At 33.3% G+C, this 22,425-nt stretch overlaps 1 protein-coding gene across 9 annotated transcripts in view; it reads left to right on the top strand.

Annotated features, from left to right (window-relative positions):
• The first annotated feature begins 1,995 nt into the window (after window positions 1-1,995).
• The window catches only part of LOC106459082, an 86,978-nt gene continuing 66,548 nt past the window's right edge, over window positions 1,996-22,425 (top strand). Inside the window, exons 1-5 of one of the 9 annotated variants that reach the window (XM_022385488.1) lie at window positions 1,996-2,070; window positions 4,787-4,865; window positions 5,819-5,863; window positions 13,231-13,461; window positions 19,020-19,124. In XM_022385488.1, the coding sequence (XP_022241196.1) occupies window positions 4,844-4,865; window positions 5,819-5,863; window positions 13,231-13,461; window positions 19,020-19,124 (403 nt within the window). In that variant the 5' untranslated portion in view covers window positions 1,996-2,070; window positions 4,787-4,843. The other 8 variants (XM_022385480.1, XM_022385486.1, XM_022385482.1 and 5 more) reach the window with 8 other exon arrangements.

Below are 22,425 nucleotides of genomic sequence, written 5' to 3'. Positions count from 1 at the left end.
CATTGTCATTAATGCGGTACTGGTGAATATTAAATGCATATTTGATTGTATTTTATTATTTGTTTTTATATTCCATTTTATTATCTTTACAGATGATCAGAGGTGTCACTAGGTACTTAAAAGATTCGGGGCTCGGGCGCAGAACTCGCAGGAATTTTCGTCGTTTCGGTATGATATCGATCATGGTTTTCTATTATGGTTTTTCAAGAGCAACAAATGGATTTGGGGCGGCCGGCATGGCCAGGTGGTTAGGGCGCTCGACTCGCAATCAGCGGGTCGCGGGTTCGAATCCCCGTCACACAAAACATGCTCGCCCTTTCAGCCGTGGGGGAGTTATAATATGACGGTCAATCTCACTATTCGTTGGTAAAAAAGTAGCCCAAGAGTTGGCGGTGGGTGGTGATGACTAGCTGCCTTCCCTCTAGTCTTACACTGCTAAATTAGGGATGGCTAGCGCAAATAGCTCTCGTGTAGCTTTACGCGAAATTCATAAGAAACAAACGGATTCGGGGCAATGTCAAATAGAATCGAGCCCGTATCCAGCGTCTAGCGAAACCTCTGCAGATAATGAAATGTGTTACATTTCCGTAGTTTCTGAAATTGTTTTCAAATTTGGTTTAATCATGTCTCGATATTAATTATTATTATCAATTTAAATATACGTATGACAGTACGAGTAAAATACATTACTCGTGTATATATGTGTATATACCGTATTTTTCGGTGTATAAGACGCACTTTTTTACCCCAAAATTTGATGTTAAAATCTGCTTGCGTCCTATACACCGAAGGCATGAATAATATATATATGTATATACACAAGCCATGTGTAAATATATTTAGATAGGCATACATAGTTTACTTCAATTGAATGTGTTATTTATAACAATAACAGTTTTTTTCTTTTAAAAACATAACTATTTATAATGCTCCCTAAATAATAAAAAAATAAATTACAGTGAAAGAAATGAAGATTTTGTAGATTTTGAACCAAACTAAATAACAGTAAACCTTTTTTTTTATTTACAGTATTTTCTTAATTTGATATTTTGAGCTCTTTTGTGTTTAGAACAATATATACTAATTTTTAAAGTATCAAATTGAATTTTTATTCAATAAAAATCTTTCAAATGCGACTGTAGCTTTTTCCCCCCAAAACTTTGTCTTCAAAATAAGGGTGCGTCTTATATTCCGAAAAATACGGTATATAACACCTAAGACTTAAGTATGGGTTACAGTCAAAAAAGACGTTTTCATGTTCTAAGTTTTGTAATTGTTTGGTTTATTATGAATTTTGCGCAAAGATATACGAGGGCTATCTGCGCTAGCCGTCCCTAATTTAGCAGTATAAAGCAGATAGTCATCACCACCCACCGCCAACTCTTGGGCTATTCTTTCACCAACGAATAGTGGGATTGACCGTCATATTATAACGCCCCCACGGCTGAAAGGGCGAGTATGTTTGGTGGGACGGGGATTCGAACCCGCGACCCTCAGATTGCGAGTCGAGCGCCCTGACCACCTGGCCATGCTGGGCCTTTTGTAATTGTAAGAAGTTATACTCTATGGAACTACACATTGTTGATGCATGTGTTTTGTTATCTGTTTCTAGTGCTTCTCAACTGTAATAAATAAAGCGTGTAAATCTAACGTTACAACATATCGAACGCCAAAAACAAGCGCTAGACTGTAGTTTAAAGTAAGAATTATAAATATTTTGTTATTGGTTTATATTATATGTATATAGTCATCAGGTAAGCAGGAATTAGGAATGTATAGTATACTAATACACCATTAACACACTACTGGTGAATATAATATACACTTGTTAATTTTATTTTGTTATTTGTTGTTAACATATTATGTTCTTAATTTTTATGTATTAAATATAAATAAAATTACTTATTTGTGCAGTTTGACATAAAGGTTTCGATTATTTAAGTCATATGACTTGTCCTTATTATTCAGAACAGAACCAAAACCGTAACTGTACATTGAAGTAGGGACGTCGAGATTTTATATCAAAACCCCTCTGAGTTCTAGTGCGAAGTGGGTAAATATTTCCTACTCGTAAGTAATGTGTTAATAGTTAATAGGTCTTACTCGTAAGTAATGTGTTAATAGTTAATAGGTCTTACTCGTAAGTAATAGCTATCTAGTAACTTAAATTGCTATTACAGTTAGTTTATATACACACTTTCCTCAAGGTAAAAAATATTTATATAAATTACCAAATCCAGATGTGGTGTATATTATAAAGTTAAATTTGTAGCTTTAAATCTGTTATTATTTTTTTGAAGTGCACAATTCGCATTCTAAGAATACTGTCATAGTTTATACAAATTATAGGGAAGAGAACTAAGCATTACTAGTAGTAGTAGTAGTAGTACTACTAGCCTTTGAAGTTTGGCCAATTTTTAAAAAATAAATATATATATCTATATAATAACATTTATCTATCATGTAGAAGATAAAGTGGTCCAAAAACAACATACTTTCGCCCAAAACTGTTACTATTACAAGATATTAAAATAATCATATAGTTGAAATAATTTTCAAGAATTAAACTTTTAAATTTGTGAAAACATTAATAGACGTAGATAATTTAAACTTTCCTTATTTATTTTTAATTTCATAAATAGTTCTTAACCAGTTCGTTACATTGACGTAGCTTCTGAAATTTGGTTTAATGATGTCATGGTATTAATTATTATTATTATTTTCAACATACATATGATAGTACGAGTAGAAGACATTACTTGTATATGGTTAGGGAGCTCGACTCGTAACCTGCTGAACATGGGTTCGAATTCCACCACCGAGCATACTCGCCCTTTCAGTCTTGGGGACGTTATAATGTGACTATTCTTTCGTAAAAGAGTGGTCTAAAAGTTAACGGTGGGTGTTGTTGACTAGCTGCTTTACTTCTAGGCCAATACTTCGGATAGCTTTGCGCGAAATTCAACAACAAAAAAGTAAATATAAAACATTTATGGCTAGAGCATGGGTTGCGGTCAAAGTGACTACTTTATGTATTAATTATTAAATTTTGTAATAAGGTTTTATCACTAAAATCTAGACACTGTTGCCTCATTTGTACTATGGCTATCATCGGGTGTATTATGTATTTCTAGTACTACTCAACTGTAATAAGTTAAACGTGTAAATCTAAGGTTATTATATATTGAACGCCAAACGCTAGTGAAACAATGGGACAAATTTACGGGATCAGGTATTTTTCATAAAAGTTCACACCGTACTGCAGGTTAAATCAATAGCAGTAAGAATATAAATATTTTTAGTTCATTATACACATATATATAACTATCACGTAAACAAGGAACTAAGGACTTCGGGTATTCTAATATGTTGTTGTAACGTGGGGCGGATTATTTTAAATTATTTGGTGAAAATAGTTCGAATTCTAGTTCACGTTACGTACAAAACAACGTACAGTCTAAGAAATCCTCTTACCTGCATGATTTTTATGGATCTGTAGGCGTTCTTCTATGTTGGACACGAGCCCCAGGAAACCAACCTGTTGTTTGTTTGTTTTGAATTTCGCGCAAAGCTAAACGAGGGCTATCTGCGCTAGCCGTCCCTAATTTAGCAGTGTAAGACTAAAGGGAAGGCAGCTAGTCATCACCACCCACCGCCAACTCTTGTGCTACTCTTTCACCAACGAATAGTGGGATTGACCGTCACATTATACCGACCCCACGGCTGAAAGGGCGAGCATGTTTGGTGGGACGGGGATTCGAACCCACGACCCTCAGATTGCGAGTCGAGCGCCCTAACCACCTGGCCATCCCGGGACACCTGTTGACAGAACAATTCACTCTTTTGGGGATTCAGCTTAAGATAATGGGCTATCTGTACTCTGCCTACCACGGGTATCGAAACCCGGTTTCTAGCGTTGTAAGTCCGCAGACATACCGCTGTGCCACTGGGGGGGGGGGCTGCTTTATAGAGTTTATTCAAAAATGGATATTTGACAACTTTTTATCCATATGTATTTATGTAGTTTCAAATGAAAATAAAAGAGGTGCGATTTTCCAAGTCGCGTGACGTATCCATATTATTCGGAATAGAGCCAGAACCAAAACCAAAACCATGCTAGTAAGTGTCATGAAATTGAAAATGCGATGAGATTATATAAAACTATTAAAAGGACCCTGCTGGTTTCTTGTAGTTGTATGAACCGCATTAATATTTCCTACCAGTAACTAACAGCTATTTAGGAATTTAATTTACTATTGTACTTGTAGTTAATTTATACACACACTTTCAATTTATGCTATAGTTAATGTAAGTTGCGCGAAGGGAACTGAACAACGCTAGAGCTAGCACTAATAACTTCTATACATGAATTAATTACCCTCTCCCATTCAGCATTTTTTAGCTAATTATATTGTAAAAGTATTCCATTTTAACTTTATTTCTGATCCAAAATGTTGTTTCTTTATTATTTAAGTATAACTATAAGAACAATAACAATTTTAAATTAGTTTTAGTGTGAGTAAGCACACTCAATGAGTCGGGTAAAAATACATTGAGTTAGGTATTTCACGGGATGAAGAACACTTGAATTTGAAATATTATTGTGGTTTAAATAATCCGCAGTATACACTGCGTTAGTGAAACATGTTTTTTTACTAATTTTAAATGGAAATGTTTGAGTTTTTCTGTAAATTGACTAATTAAGCAAAAGGAATGTCTTGGAACTTAAAATAGTGATTAGTTTTGTTTTTGTCTGTTAGAAATCTTAGTTGTTTTCTGTTTTTAGGTAAATATAAGATTGATTTAGTGGAATTACTCGTGGACTACCCAGGTGAAAAAAAAAATGAACAGTGCATCTGTAACATGTGAGTTTAACACTTTTTATTTAATAAACATGATATTAAATTGTGTACTTAATACTGGAATTGTTAAATCTTGGTTGTAGTCAATGTGGAGGATTTTTATTTTTACTAAAGTAAGCCAAAGATGGGTCTAGGACAGCTGTTCCCAAATTTGTTTTCAATGCCAACCCCTATTCATACAACCAGAATCTCATGGCACATCTGTTCAAAAATGTGTTGCAACTGACCCATTCAGTTTTGTTTTCTACTTATGAATGTTTGTCCATAATCCTACCAGAGTCTGCCACAACCTCAGGTTTGGAACCACCAGTCTAGAAATTCTCAGGATTTTTTTTTTTTAAGAGAATGAAATAATTAAATTTTGATATCTGTAGAATGTAAACACAGTTAATATGTTTTTCAATTGATGTAATGATTTTCGTTAAGCTAGATATACATTAATGAAATTGTTTAACAACACTTGAAAAAAAGATGAATATTATGAATCGGTACATTGACATTTAATCTAGTTGAGCTCAGAAAATATTGTATATAATAACAATAATATTGTTTGACTCTGTTGTATATTCGTTATATTCAGGAACGTGTTCTGAATTATTTTAACATTTACAGTAAGTGCTCTAGCATTGTTAAAAATTATATGGAACAAACCATGAACAAATTGTATCCCAGAGACTACAGAATTCAAGTTTTTCTCCAAAACTTTTAGTGTAAATGCAGAGGCTTTAAGAGAGCCTGAAGGTCTTAATGATACAACAGTAATTTCATTGAAGTATATGTATTTGATTTGCATTGACCATACAATTTCTGTTGATGTTAGATTAGTCCTAAGTTTTATCACTGAATGAGTTTGAAGTAAATTAGTTAGCTTTGAATAACATGTAGAATAATTCTGTTCATTACATTTCATTGATTTACGTAACATGTAGTGTATTCCCTTTATATTCTATTTTTAGGTGTCCTGCTGATAGTATGTGTGGTTTTGGGAATGGTGAAAGTTGGTAAGTGGGTGTAATTCTGTTCATTATACTTCTTTGATTTAGGTAACATGTAGTGTATTCCCTTTATATTCTGTTTATAGGTATCCTGCTGATAGTATGTGTAGTTTTGGGAATAGTGAAAGTTGATAAGTGGGTGTATAGATTTCTTACAAAGATAGGTAGGTCTGCTTGATAAAAGCATCTGTGCTCCTATGTTGTTGTTAACATATTCACATAGGACATGCATATTAATCCTATCAAAAAAGCAGTAATTTGAGCTTGAAGAAATTAACATGCTATATGTTAAATTATTACTGTTGAAATGCTAAATCTAATTATTTTTCTGTAACCATTATGGATTTTTGGATCTAAGCCATCTGTATTATTCCTAATGTGACATTTAGGTTAGAATTAGAAATTATTTCTTTGCATCTTTGTTTTCCCAAAACATGATCACATGTGAATGAAAGTATTTCTTAAACATTTTAAATATAAAGCATGATAACTATTGAGTGTTTATAAACCTAAATATCAGTTAGATTTTTTTGGAATATTTTCAGTTTATGATGAAATAAAATCCAGTACAGGGCTCACACTTAAATTTTCTTAGGGAGACAGCTTGGCCCAAAAACATACATTTTTAGGGACCCACAAGCAGTTTTAGGAGCCAACCCTATAGCTTATTGTAAAATGTACTCTATAGTGGAGATTTTCAGAAAAATCACTGAATTAAATGGTGGATGTTATATAAATTGAAAGGAAACTAGAGATTAATGTAAGATCAGAGTAAGTTATTTTGTTGTGAACTTGTATTTCATGAAATAAAAAATACAAGTCACACCATTTCATTTTTTTCTAACCACTTACAGGGCTCGCGCTTAATTTTTTTAGGGACCCGGGCTGGGTCCCCAAGACATGTATTTTTATGGGGCCACAAGCAGTTTTAGGGGCCAATTCTATAACTCATTGTAAAATGTACTCTATAGTGGAGGCATGGGTGGTTCTAGGGGTCTGCTCCCTTCATCAGAATTCTAAAATTCCAATACTTGTCTTTGGTTTCATCTGATGGTTCAATTTGAGCATTGAATGTTTTGATTTCAATTATAATAAAATGATGGGAAAATACTTGTTGAATTTAATGGGAAGTTATCAGAAAAATCATTGAATTAAATAGCAGATGTAACATAAATTGAAAGGAAACTAAAGATATCAACATATCTCAGTTTATTTTGTCGTGAATTCATATTTAAGAAAACGAGGGAATCTTCAATAGCTGTGGCAAGTGAAAATCTTTTAGGCAAGATCAGAGTAAATTAATCTGTGACAACTTTTTTTTTTAATTAGCTATATTTTTATGCACTAGCAATACCAGGTGTGGGATGTGCATATACCCAATTCGATTTTATTACTCATCAAGATCTCTACCAGCCTACCCTCAAATTGAAATTCTTTTAGGTAGGGTTAGAGAAAATAAATTTATGAGGCCTTGGGCATGGTCAAATACATCAATCAAAAGGGTTTGACCTCCTGAGTCCAAAACTGTAATTAGATCTTAAATCGGTTAAGAGATGACAGAGCTATGAGCTGAAATTTTCACTTGAAAAAAGCTTAGAGTCATTCTATGAGCTACTATGTTAAACATTTCATTTTTTCATATCACTTAAATGACTTTTATTTCATATATGGTATAACAGTAACTTTTTGTTCCCCTTTAAAGTAGTCCTTTAATAATGAAAATAAATAATGAAAGAAAATTTTTGCATCACTGTCACTGTAATCTATTCTTGATCCCACATAACTCATTATCATCTAGCTGACACATATTTGTCAATAAAATGTCAAACACATTTGGAGAGATGGATAGGTCATACAATTTACATTACTACTAACTTTATAGCAATCAGTTCTTTCATATCCCAAAACAGCTGTTAATTATTCATTCATGAATTTGCATTTGTAATAAGCAACATCCTCAAATTAGTAACATATGGAAACATGCAAATAGCTCTAAAATGTATTTGGTGGTGATGAGTTAAACTTTAGTTAGTTACTTTGTTAACCAAAATATATAATGAAAGAATGTATTTGTTGAGATCACCTACATATTGTAGATATTGCTACATTGTTGTTGCAAAAGGACTTTGTATTTACAAATCAGTCTACCCGTGACAGACCAGTGTTCACAAAAGATATTCAGTCATCATGCATAAGAGTCACCCAAATCACATAAAAATTGCCCAAAGTTAAAAACTTTCTTAAATGAAGAGAACCAAATGTTTATGATCCAAAAAAGAATGTAACAGGAAAAAAAAAGGCAATGTAACTATGATTATGAAAAGGAAAAATGAGGAAAAGTCATTATATGGGAGAGGGATGGTAATTGGTTACACCATGACGAAGACCACCAATAGTTTTCAGAATACCATCTCATGATTGGCTAATCATAGCTGGGTATCTAGGCCTAATCGTTGGGCAAGCATTTAACATAACTCAAATTGAGCCATCTCGCAAAATTTCGGGAAATCCCATTATTTTGGAGTTTCCATGTTTTTAAATGAAAATATATCTCTTAGAACATAAACCAAAAAATATATATCTTGTATCAGAAAAGGCCAAAAATGTCTGAAATGCATTGGAATTTTTCATTATTGAAAGACCAATATTCTTACTGAAAATAATAGGTGTAATCTTTGGATTCTGCAGCTATTTGTTTTTTTTTCTATTGTGCAATTTAAGTTATTAATAACTGCTTATATAATGCAAATGTTAAACTTTTACACACAAAATAACTGGCAAATATACTAATCCAATTATTGCAAGGCCATACCTGGTGAGACCAGACTCTCAAGTTTTATGCATGGAACTCCTACTCTGCTAATGCATTCTATCATGTCATCCATAAGGCAGTAACAATTCTTTTTAAACATGTATTTCTTCATTCATTCACAATTACTATTTAGCAGAGCATGCTAACATTTTTATGTGTCAATTTCACAATTCACAAAGTTCTGAACCACCTAACCTATAAACAAGGCAAATCGCTGCCGTGAACAACCAAACTGAAATCAATAATTTTGACTCTGATGTAACCAATGCCATTACCCAAGCCATCAAAGAAGCTACCCTTAGCAAAGTAACAAATCCTGACCTCTGATCCTGGAAACTTACTCCTGAAAATCATGAATTAATTATACCTGCAGATGATTCAGATACTACTTTGTATGAACCTGTGACATTATGCTTAAACCACTCCATTTATGCAATGAATATAATCTTATTAAGAACCTTATATTACAACAACATTATAACAGGGAAAACTTCTGCCAATCAATAGATAAATCCAAACCTGACCCTTCTAAATTCTGGAGGAAATTAAAATCTATCACAAACAAGAACAACATAAATAAAATTCAATATAGTATCCATACTGCCACTACCAATAACAAACAGTCTGAACTTTTTGCTCAATATATTGAAAGTACCTTTGTAACCCCAAATCTCACTTAGTTGGGCACAACATTTCAACAGTGTAAACCCACACATTTCTTTTTTTCAATGAACTACCCAGTTTCTATATCACAAATTTCTGGTTCTAAAAATTTGTATACCCTCCTTATAATTTTAGCAGAAGTCAAAATTAACCTTAGGAAAATAAAATGCAAAACCCCAGGAGAGGATGGAATTAACAATTTTATCCTGAAAAAACCTATCCAACGAAATCATAACCCACTTAGTAACAATTTTAATTTATCATTACTATAAGGATATTACTCATCTATTTGGAAATCAGCTATTATTAAGGTTACTCCCAAGAAAAATAATAACTAATCCTGGCAGCTACAGACCTATCAGTTTTTTTAAACACCCTTGGTACGTTGATGGAGAAATAAATCATGAACTGGTTAAATGCTTACCTAGAAATCTACAATATTATTAGCAACATACAGAATTCATGCAGAAAACACAGACAAACCACTGATCAACTTATTAGACTTACCAAAACCATCTGTTGTGATTTCAACAGAAAGCTTTGTTTTGAATTTTGCGCAAAGCTAGCCATCCTTAATTTAGCAGTGAAAGACAAGAGGAAAGGCAGCTAGTCTTAACCACCCACCACCAACTCTTGGGGTACTTTTTGCCAACTAATAGTTGGATTGATTGTCACATTATAATGCCCAAATGGCTAAAAGGATGAGTATGTTTGGTAGGATGGGGATACAAACTGGTGACCCTCAGATTGGGAGTCAAGCATCCTAACTACCTAGCCATCCCAGGCCACAACAGAAAGCATACAACTATAGCTACTTTTCTAGATGTCCAAAAAGCCTTTGATTTGGTATGGCATAACCATAAACTAATTGATAATCATGCACCCACCCCTACTGTATACTGAATATCAAGCTTTCTTACCAACAGAAGAGCTGAAGTTAAGATCAATAATGTGACCTCTAGGCCCTTCACGTTCAAAGCCTCCGTCAATGATATCCCATTTCTTTCCTTAAACTATACACTTGCATCTCAACATGCAGATGATATTGCTATCTGGTGTTCTTCTAGTAATCCATGTACTGTGACATTTAGGGGTCTAAATATGCTAGTTTTTTTATAGTCTCTACTTATAACTAGCAAACATACAAATCTGTCCTATCTTAATCAAGGCTTATAGTATTAAAGTAATTTCTGTATTAAAATGTGTTTGAGTATAATAAAAGTCACTTGATATGGAAAAACTAACAAAGTAAAACAATTAAAAAGGTCATAGTTATCTATCTGAACACTGACTTAATATGTATTTAGATATAAAGTGAAAAAAGAAAACAAGCTAAAGGCCGGTTTTATTATTTGTATCTACTTTAGAAACCCTACACCATTTTAGGACATCTCAAATAGAGTCCATTAAACATATATATGTTCCTGTTTATTTTACTCAACTGTATATTAAAGTTTTAACATCATTTTATGTCAATCCAGTGTCAGATTTGCGCTACAAGTGGTGTGTAGCCCCCAACCCATCCAAATCCCAAGCTATAGCCTTTTTTAGGAAAATAAATAAAAGTACGAAAAAGCTTCATAATCTCCCATTAACCCTTAACAATTCAGGTGCTGATCAGGTTAGAATATTCAGTGCCTGATCAGTGAAAGTGGATTTTCTCAGGATGCTCCCGTCTTCCACCACAGCAAAATTATTTTCATTATATCTATAAATCCCCAACCCTGAGAAGGGCTGCTCCACTTCATATTCTATATTTAAAATATAAATTAAATTTTTTATGTATTAATTCAGTCAAAGCTATTTAATCTTTTTGTCATCAATTTTAATAAATTGAAGCCCATTTAAACATTACCTTTTGTGCTAGTTTTAGATGTATTTGTCCCCTGTCAAGAATTAATTAATCAATCACTTCAGGCCCTAATTATCACTCTTCCTTATACAATTTGTGTCAACTTTGCACTGGATATCTTTGGTACAGTCTTTGTTCCTTCAATCTTCAGAATCAAATGTAAAGATATTAATTCATACATAAAACACTTAAATTACTTGGCATAACGTTTACATATCTTTGGTTGTCCACTATAATAATTTTTCATTTTTTATGACATTGAAGCTTTTTTATTCTTTATATTTCATTTTTTGTGTTTTAAATAATTATTTCATTATTATCATCTTATGGTTCAGGAACTTATATTAATGTATAATCAAATTCTGCTCTACCCTGATTCTCTAAGATTAAGCAGTTGACCTAACAAGTTTTATTATTGGATGTCGATGGAGCTAAGTTTTTATACCTGATTAAGGTAATTCACTAAACAATATGGAAATCTGGTTTAAAATGGCTCACTAAATGATAAAATTTTCATGAGCTTTTCCTGTTACGTCCTACCCCATGCACATTATAAACTTTCTGAAAAATTCTTTAACACAAGCTCATCTTCTTGTGATTACATCAAAAAATCATTTTGTAAAAGTTTCTTGTCGTGGATTTGATTGTAGTTTCATCAGTATATGACCCAAGTTTTTGGCATTTCTAGGCTAGAATATTATATATTCTAATGTCATTAACAGCTAAAATTTAAACATTTTTTTAAGATTGTGAAACTATGATTTTTACATCCTGGTATTTTGCATCTTATCTTAGTTTATAGCAGCTAATATTTCTAACTCTCAATTAACTTGTTTTGATTAATGCACTATTTATTTTAACTAAATTTTTCTCCTGTTATGATCTTGCATGTTCTCTGAGTAGACAGGTTTAAAATGGCTATTTTTGTATTGAATCTGGAATGTTTACTTTTTTTCCCCCAGAATAAAGGTATACAATGGGCTGTCTGCACTCATTTCACTGTGGGGAATTGAACATAGATTTTATTGTTGTAAGTCTGTATACTTATGACTGACCCACCAAGTCAGTACCTTGTTAACTATATGTAATATACCACACACATTGATACTTATAACATTAACATCTCAATATAAATTAATAATAATAAATAATCCAGTTTAACTGAAAAATCAACATGCTTCACAACTACTATAAGCGATGATCAGATACTTTCATATTTGCTTTTGCTGTATATATATAGACCTAGTATGTACAATTATGATTTTAAGGGATGTCTTTGTGGTTTCTTTGCACATGTATGTAAAATTGAAAAATAACAGTAATGGTAGGTCATCAGTAAGTTCATAAACTTGTAATACTAAACATCTGATTCCCCGTGGTGGACAGTGCAGATAGTTCATTGTGTAGTTTTGCTCTTGAGAAAACAACATTGAATATTGATGTGAAATGTTTCATAAAATATCTGAATGAATCTGCTATTAGACAGTAACCATTGCTAATAATTTTTAAATGTTGTGTACATGATACTAAAAACACAAAGGATCTAAAGAAATTGGTAAACCACATTAAAAGAAAAGTTATAAAACTTAAGATGTTGTTTTGCTTCATAGATACTGATTTTATTTTTTAAAGATAGCTTTAAAATGACCCTTGATATGGAGCTTTAAGAAATGTGAAAATTTATGTAGCTATGAATTTTATTGTACTGTTGACATATAATAAAAAGCAAGAATAATTATTCAATGAAACAAAAATTGCATGCCCAACAAATATGTCAGCAAACTAAATCCTACATTAGTACGTTTAGTTATCTTATAATTGAAATAATTTTACTTGTATGTAAAAGATTTAACTGCACACTTTTTTTCAGAATTTAAGTTTTTGGTTTTAGGAACAAAATTGTTTTAATAAAATACTAAATATGCAGTGTTTTTTTCATAATAATTTTCAGTATTTTTAATTATAATATTGGCTTTGCCATCAGTGTGTAATTAAGTTTTTAAGTGTGTAAATGTAATAATTGCTTATGTTATTCTTTCTTTAAAGGAAAAGCTAATAACTGTGACGACAGTACAAACGCAACTGCTGGTTTGATAGATTTTAAAATACCGAAGGACACTACATGCACTATAACCATCTCACCTGTGAATACTAACTTACTTACATTGGGAGAAGTTTTTATTTTTTTTGAGAGTGTCTCATTAAGTGGAAATGATAATTTTACACTCCGTGATAACAATGATCAAGTTTTATTTGGACCTTTCATCGGTTCACAAGGTATAGTGATACTAAAAATCTTGAAATTTGTTTGAAAATGTTTTGTTAAGAATTGTATTGAGATAAAAGTTATAACATATAAGGTAATCAACTGCTATATATATACTATCCAGAAATAGTTATAGAAAATGTTGGGCTCTTTCATGAAGGTAGTTAAGGTTAGAGCATTTAATTTGAGATAATCTAAAAATGTCTCATTCACTAAAAACAGTGTAGTTAGAAAATGCAAAATGGTTAATAAGTAACTGTATGACAATAAAAAATGATGAATATTCATTTTACTATAATAAAGGAATTTTGGATTTAATTAAGATTTAATTAAAGTAAGAAGACTAACAAAAACATGAGGAGTGAATCATTATCATGTAGTTCTTTCTTTTATAGTCTCTTGTAGTTAAACTTGCACATGGTAAGCACTAAAGCACATTTACCCCTTTCTGCATTGTTGTTTGTGCAATAGTTTTATTTGTCTTTTATGTGCAACACTTTATTGTGTCTAACCTATGTTGTCTGGAGAGTTGTATTAAAATATCACCAAAAATATGGTGAGTTTAAGTTCATGCTATTTTAACGTACTCTTTCCATAAAATTTCAGAATTAACATAACTATCTAGCAGTCTTTATAAATATACATAAATATAATTGTATGTTATTGTTTATTGTTCAAGTATTTACTACAGCCCACATTCATTTTCACTTGTAATAATCTTTAGCCAAAGTAAATATATTTAGTATAATGTTAGCTTTTGAAAGTATAGTTAATGTTTATGATAGTTTTTGAAAAGTAATATCTGTATATGAATCTATTCTTTAAACATTAAACTACATGGTTACTTGAGTAGATTTCAAAGTGGTTGCATGTTGGGATAAAATAATGTTTTTCAAGAACTTTGAATATTTATATTTTTTCTTTATTCCCCAACTACTCACCTAGCAACTGTGCAACTTATAATAAAATGCTTAGTTTGAAAATGGAAATAATATTCTAATGAGAAGTAATTTTGATAGTGATGCAAGTATGACGCTTGACATAGAAGGGCTGATGAGAGCTGGTGCAGCTTAAAACTGCAGTTTCTGAGATTATCACTCACCTTCTTACACAGAAAGCTGTTTTCCTCTTGAAGTTGAGCTAATTTGTCTGAGAAAGTTGCATGCCAAACCATGCAGCAAAACCCTCCACCTATAGGATTGTGACACACCTCCTTGTGCAAATGCACTCTCTACATTCACCCATGAAATTCCTCATTCTCTTCCTTAGCACTGTCATACAAAGATGTGTTTATTTTTGCTGAGACTTGAAGTATTTCACCTCGGCGACTTTACAGTTTTTGTTTTCATCCTTTCAGTATGAATTCACAATTTAACATGAATTTTTTTTCTGCTTAAGTGAATAAAAATATCACAATTACAGTTACTAAGAATCTAGGAAGTTCTTTGCCTGTTGAGATCGAGACATCCATTGTCCAGTGTATGGTGAGGTCCATGTTGCTGCCAGGACTCCTTTCTTCCATCTCTGTCACACCATTCCATTCCCAGGTTTTTTAATCTGGAGTTGAGGAGGACAAAATGAATTTTTTTTTTACCTCCTGTCTTTGACTAGAGCATCTCCTTTCCTCCTGAAAATCATGTTCAATTCTCTTCATGTTTTTGAAGAATTTATTACTCGTGTATGTACAATTTTTTGTAAGGGTTCCCTGTCTCTTTTACAGAACCCTTCAACTCATAATTTCTAGGTTTATTCCACACCCCTGTGATATTTCCATTTATGTTTCATCCTTTCTATAACAGATTCATTTTCATATTATTATGTCATGTCTTCTTCACCTGACAGTTTCTTACCTAATTTATTAATGTCCTGATCCCCTCCCCTTCTTAGGCATTTAGTCCTTGGGGTCAAATTTGCAGTCATGGGGATGCAATATTTGTTGGCAATGCCACTGTCCTATACCCACATTTCCCAACTTTGTGCTTTCATTATTATCCTTCCCTCTTTCCATCTCATGATGGGGGGGAATATCAGTATTCCCCTAATGAGTTTACAATGTACATTCAGATCCTTTCTTTCTCTTCCATGACACCTTCAACTTCCTCTGCATTTTCACCATTCACTTGGTTCCTTATTATTGAGACCTCTTGGGTAGAGATACCCTACCTTCCCATGTCAGTTTCCCATCTCTTCCTCTTTGCCCCACCACTTTATCAAGAACTTCTTGGCAGTGTCTCTGATTCTCTGGAATAAAGTGTTGAGGCAGACTACCATCAGTCTTCATTCCCTCATTTTGAGTTTATCCCTATCTAACTTCTGCACACTTATCCTATGATCTCACCTACTTCATCCTCCCTGTTTGGCATCTCTGTATGACTCTCTAACTTCAGATTCTTGGAGCTTTGAAGAGCTCTCTCCACATCAGCATTCTGGTAGTTCTTGCAGACCAATGGGCATGGCCCCATTTCTCACTGTTCTAGTAGATCTTATGGTTAAGGTCCACTCTGGCATTTCTGTGTGTCCAAATATTAGATCTCCTCTTTTGAGCTCATTCCAATTGGGTGAGTTTGATTACCTTAAATTCACCCTGGTGCTCTGGACATCATTGTGGATTGTCTCTCATGACAGGTCTGTTTCAAGCCCACAGAATGGTCCTTCATCCACAGATCTCTGTTTGGCTCATTCATAACTTGGTATTCCTTTATTAGCTCTGTTTGCCTTTCCACTCTATATCAATCCCCCTTCCATTCTGGTCTGTACCTTACCAGTCAGCCCTGGTTGTGCATACTCTCAGTCAGGACTAGCCTTATCTCTTCCTCTTTGTTTATCCTCCTTTCCACCTTCACACCAATACTGGCCCACCTAACCTTGGTTCCCTGTTCCCTCTTGACTAAACCCCCTCTCTTCCTCTTCCCACAATTATTTCTCTTGTACTACTCTCACATCCATTTTACATCCCTACATGTGATACCTACCCTTTTCTCATTTGGAATTGTCCAATCCATCATTCTTTGATCCTGATTTTCCATACATGTAACCTTCTTTCTCTTCCATTGCTATTGTTCTTCCACCTGTTATGTTTACCTACAGACATGATAGGCTTTGTACCATTGGCCTATCCTTTGTCATCCCCCCCCTCCCTAATCAATGTACCTTACATTAACTCACCTCTTTCTTTTCTTGGCTATTTAACTAAGACTTGTCTGTTTCTCTTTTGCAAAGTAATGGGATGCTCTATCTACTAAATTTTACCTTTCCTGATTCTGTATTTCTTCCATTCCTACTACATTGCCTGACTGGAAATTTAATGTTGTTCTTTGTGCCTTTACTCTCAAACTCTCTCTCTCTATCACCTCTCTTAATTTTCTTTCCTTCTCCATACAAGTGTTCATCATTGTTTTGAATTCTATGCTATCAACTCCACGTGCATCCATTTTCACTGCTCATACATTCTTTTCTACCCCTACAATTTCTTTTTTTTTAAGGCTTTGTATACTCAGGAAGGTGGTCTTCCATTCTCCCATTCCACTTCCCTCAGTTTCCCTTACTTATAAACATTCTTCTCCAGACAGACTCTTGTGTCTGGTCTGGGCTGTTCGTTTTTATCTCTCTCTTACTTCCTCTTTTTTGGGGTTCTTGACACTGTCTTTTCTTTCTTAGGATCCCTAATCTACTAGTGTCTCTTCTTCCTTCACACTTACCGTCCTCTAACTCATTCATATCTTTTACTCTTCCTTGGGTGTGGTTACTCATTGACGATTTCGTGTCTCTTCTCACTAAATTTGTCTTCTGACATAGTCTCTGGCAGCTCCTCTGTGACATCAATAGCTTGAGAAGATTCTGAGTGATGTCATGTGCACTACCCCAGAATCTTTTGTCTCACACTATCTCTGTCACCTGGCTGGCTTGTCTCTAGTAGTATACAGACTTTCACCAATGGCCATTCTTCAATTGACCCTGTGCCTGTAACAGGTGAATGTATTCTTTTACTAATTCTTTCCTCACTTCCATTCTATTTTTGGATCCCACTAGCCGCTTGGTGTTGCCTTTTGGGGTATAATTACACAAAATCCACATTAAGTTGGGATAACGGAAAGCAATCATACCAATTGGCCTAGCTCAATTAGTACCCATTGTAAGAGGAGTGTTCCACAAACCCACTAGACTATTACTTGTTTTAACCTATTTTAACCATTTGCACCACTATACAGTAGTGTGTTGTCTGTACATCAGTAGACACTAAAACAATGTATAGTTGTGACATCAGCAAAACTTGAGCATACCATGAAACACAATAAAAGTTATGTACTTTGTAGGCTACAAATCAGAATGACGTATGAACTTCTAAGCAAGAAATTAAATGTTTTACTGTTAATTTTGGTTTTATTTACTCTTGAAACAGAACACTCTCAGGGACCCTGCCCAAGTACATCTAGTACTATATTTCATTCAATAGTTTGATCCAAAATGTACCCATTCCATGGACTATCATGCAAAAAGCCCGCACAGGAGTTGTGCATCTGCCCACTTCTCTGGCTAGCTCTTGCTGGCTTTCAAAAATAAGGTTTCATGATTACTCATTGCACTGTCTCCCCTCCCTACATGAATTATCCCCCTCCTCCCTTGCACCAGTTTCTCTGCCTATTCAGTGTGGAATTCTAGCTACACATGCGAGTAGAGGTAATGTACCATATCGGAAATTATTATTTTCCTGTACTAAAAATATATTTCTGATAGGTACTTACCTTTTTTCACACTTCCCACCCTTCCTTCTCACTGAAAACTGGTGCTTTTCTTTTCTGCTTAATCTTGAAGTGATAGTTTGGCAGAATCGAATAGGGGGAGTCACATGCATCAGGACTTCTATTGGTGGAGGGTTGTTGTATGATGATTTACATACGAGTAGAGGTAATGTACCATATCGGAAATTATTATTTTCCTGTACTAAAAATATATTTCTGATAGGTACTTACCTTTTTCACACTTCCCACCCTTCCTTCTCACTGAAAACTGGTGCTTTTCTTTTCTGCTTAATCTTGAAGTGATAGTTTGGCAGAATCGAATAGGGGGAGTCACATGCATCAGGACTTCTATTGGTGGAGGGTTGTTGTATGATGATTTACATACGAGACGCAGTTGAACCATGTGGATCATAGGGTACGTAGGAGTTCCAGGCTTGTAGCATGTGAAAAAATTTTTACACATAGAGGGCAGCACTGAACGAGAATAACTATATAAGTGAGAGGAGGTAAGTACCTATCGGAAATATATTTTCAGTACAGGAAAATAATAACTCGAATAGCATCCAAAGAAGAACTCGAGGCAGTGGTAACCCACAGCAGTTTTATCAACAAACATCCAACTAATAAAGAGATAATGGCTAAATTGAGTAATTTTTGTGTGTAGTGGAGTAATAAATCCTAGTTTATATTTTTAAAGATACTTATTAATACGTTGATCCCAGTATTCTTAGCCTCATTTCACGAATAATGACATGTTGGAGTGAATTTAAATTGAATGATGATTGTGCAAGTGTGTAATAATAATTTTGTGTGTTTTTTGTTATTTTTAGATCCGTTTATGGTTTTATCTGGTACCATGGATCTCGCTATTGTTGTTCTAACTGGATCTGATGATACTTCAACAAGGAATATCAGATTACATTATTCTTCAAAAGGTATGTCTTTGTTATATAAAATCTAGATGACACCAATATTGCTATTGTGCAAAGTTTCAAAATAATTTGATTAAGAGACATTTTTTTATGTGCTTTGCTTAACAGTTACTATGCATGAGGTTCATAAAAAACAAACAAACCAAACATTAAACCCCTAAATGTTTTTACCTAGAATAATAAAATAATAAGTGGTGTAATTACTCTTAGCCAGCTATTGTTTTAAAATTGGTGGGATGAAAGAAACATAATTAGTCTGGTAATTGGATTGTATGAACCAACCATTCATGTTATGTTGTTTTTGCATTTGTTCAACCATTAGCAGTGATATTATTCTTGGATTATTTCTAAAGAGAGTAAGGTATTATTCAATTATTTTATAATATATACTTATATATTCTTTATCTAGTAGGAACCATTAGTGACAGTAATTAAAAAAATTAAAAGCAAAAGTTTTAGGGATACACCGATTAAAATTTTCTTGACCGACACCAATAGTTAATGGTTTTCAAACCATGTCAGCTGATACCAATATTTTATTATTAGAGCAGGTAAGGTACTAAAATAAATTAAACTTTAATATATCAGGAATTATTTTCTGTTGTATTTATAACAAAAATTCACAAATAGTATTTACTTGGTGCATTTAGTGCAGAAAATGGATAAAAAATAAATCAGAAGGTTAAAAAAATATTTTGCATCAATGGTTCTAGAAACACTTAGCAAACTAAACACACACATACATTAACTTTTGAATTGTAACTGTAACTTTCATTAGTTTATAATAGAAACGTCATACATTTGAATATAACATTTCCCCAGTGGTTTTGAAGGAGGTTAAGGATTGGATATGTGAGCCACTTGCTATTATTTTTTGTAAGTCCTTCAATAGTGAGCAGGTGCCAGAGGATTGGAAAAAAAGTTGGCTAATGTTACTACTCTTTTCAAGGGAGGTGATAAAAATTGTCCTAGTAATTATAGGCCTATTAGCCTTACATCAGTTGTGGGAAAGGTTTTGTAAATTCTGATAAAAGATGTTTTGTAAAGCCATTTAACAAAGTTTAGAATTTTAATGGCTTGTAAACATTGTTTCACTAAGGGAAAATATTGCCTTACCAATCTTTTGACATTATTTGAAAAGGTTACTGCTTATGTAGGTGAGGATAAGGGTTTAAATATATATCTGGATTCTCAGAAAGCATTTGCCTATGTGCTACATAGATGGCTTGTAAAACAAAACATATATATATGTGTATAGGTGTGGGGGATAAATTAGCTAAATGGATGAAAGAAAGCAGAGGGTTGTTATAAATGGAATTCAGTCATACTGGATTAATGTCACAAGTAGGGTACCTCAGGGCTCAGTCTTAGGACCTTTGCTCATTTTGATTTATATCAATGACATAGATGAAGGAATGGTCAAAAAAGTACTTAAATTTGCTAATGATAATAAGATATTGGGTGTTGCTGGCTGTAAAGAGGATGCTAGCTGCTGTACAAAAGAATTTAGATCATTTAGTTAGTTGGGCAAATAAATGGTAGATGGGTTTAAGTTATAATAAATGCAAGATAAAGCATGTGTGTTATTATCATTTTAATTATAAGTATAATTTGTATGGGATAACCTTAACAGTGTTACAAAAGAAAGGGACCTTGGTGTAGTGGTTCATCAGTCCCTTAAGCCATCCAAGCAGGGTATTGTTGCTAGTTGTAGGGAAACAGGATTTTAGGTTGTATCTCCAGAAATATTGAATACAAGCCTAAAGATGTTATCATTTAATTTATAGGTCTCTTGATAGCCTACATTTGGAGTATTGTGCTTAGTCTTGGGCTCCTTATCTTAGGAAGGACATCAAATTTTTGGAAAGGGTTCAGAGGAGGGCTACTAGGATGGTGCCTGGGATGGAGGGGTTGTTTTGCAAGGAGAGGTTAAGATCTCTGAAACTGTTTTCGTTGGAAAAATAAGAGTTGGGAGGTATATGACTGAGGTATTTAAGATTGTAAAGGGAATTGATAGTGTTGATGAATCATCTTTTCTTCCTACTTAATGGTGAGAGTGGTATGACTAGGGATCGACAAATATAAATTTTGGCATGGTAGGAGTTATTTTCAGCTGGGGCAGTTTTTTTTTTTCTAACAGGATTGTTGGCCTTTGGAATGGGATACCTTTGGATGTTGTGGAGGCAGTAATTTTAAGTGAGCTTAAGAGAAAGCTTGATCACTATATGAATTATAAGAGCTGGCTTTAAGGTGTATATTTATTTAATACTTTTAGTTTAGTGGATGGGACAGTCTAGATGGACCAATAAGTCCCTTGTTGTCCTTAAACATTATATTATAATTATTGACTTCACCACAAAGATGTCAGCATAAAATTATTCAATTTATTTTACAAAATTAAATCTAACAACTTTGTAACATTCTTTCAGTTTCAAAACATGCTGTGCAAATGGAGGTGGGGGAATTCCATCATAATGACAGAACCTCACACTGTGTGCTATGTCAACCACAACCATGCTGGCATGCATTTTGTAGACAAATATGTCAGACTAGAACTCAAATCTAATATCATTCACTATTTTAACTTTTTAACAAGTTTCATATTACAATCAACAGTGTTCAGAATACTTGATGACAATAAAACTTGTAGCTTTTATGGAATGGTACATGGCCATGGTGAGAGTTGTGTAAAGAAAGCTATTCTGACTATCATTAGAAAAATTTGAGCAGTGAACATCACAACAGTCTATGCATTAACAAACTAAAAACTCCATGTGCATTATCAATTACAGCAATAAAAAGGATCAATAACTGATAACCTAATTTTTTCCTTATATCAGTGCCAGACCAATAAAATTATTGCAGTAAGTTAACAATTAAAATTTCCTGATCTATGGAAGATGAGAAACATACATGTGCAAAGAAACTAAAAATATGTAATTGAAGATTTGTTCTATTCTTATTTAGCCTAATTAACTAGGAAAACAGGTTCTCAATATGAATACTAAAGTATACAGGTTTACCTGTTATTATGTAACATTGTTGTTAATAAATCTCACAAGAAATGTATTCTTGGCTTTCTTCTGGTAGAAATATTTTCAAAGTATAAAATGATCAATCTTAGAACAATTAATTAAGCATAATAATGGCTGGAGACGGCTTAAATGGGTAATGAAAAAAAAACTTTAATACAAGTTTAACATGACAGCAAATGTACAACGTTTCGACAAGGTGGGTACCTGATGATGACAAAACCTTGTCGACACGTTGTACATTTGCTGTCATGTTAAACTTGTATTAAAGT

The sequence above is a fragment of the Limulus polyphemus genome, unplaced genomic scaffold (assembly GCF_000517525.1).
Source record: "Limulus polyphemus unplaced genomic scaffold, Limulus_polyphemus-2.1.2 Scaffold555, whole genome shotgun sequence".
Classification (NCBI taxonomy): domain Eukaryota; kingdom Metazoa; phylum Arthropoda; class Merostomata; order Xiphosura; family Limulidae; genus Limulus; species Limulus polyphemus.
Note: the sequence above shows the minus strand (reverse complement) of the source record. Positions and strands in the feature narration are given on the sequence as shown.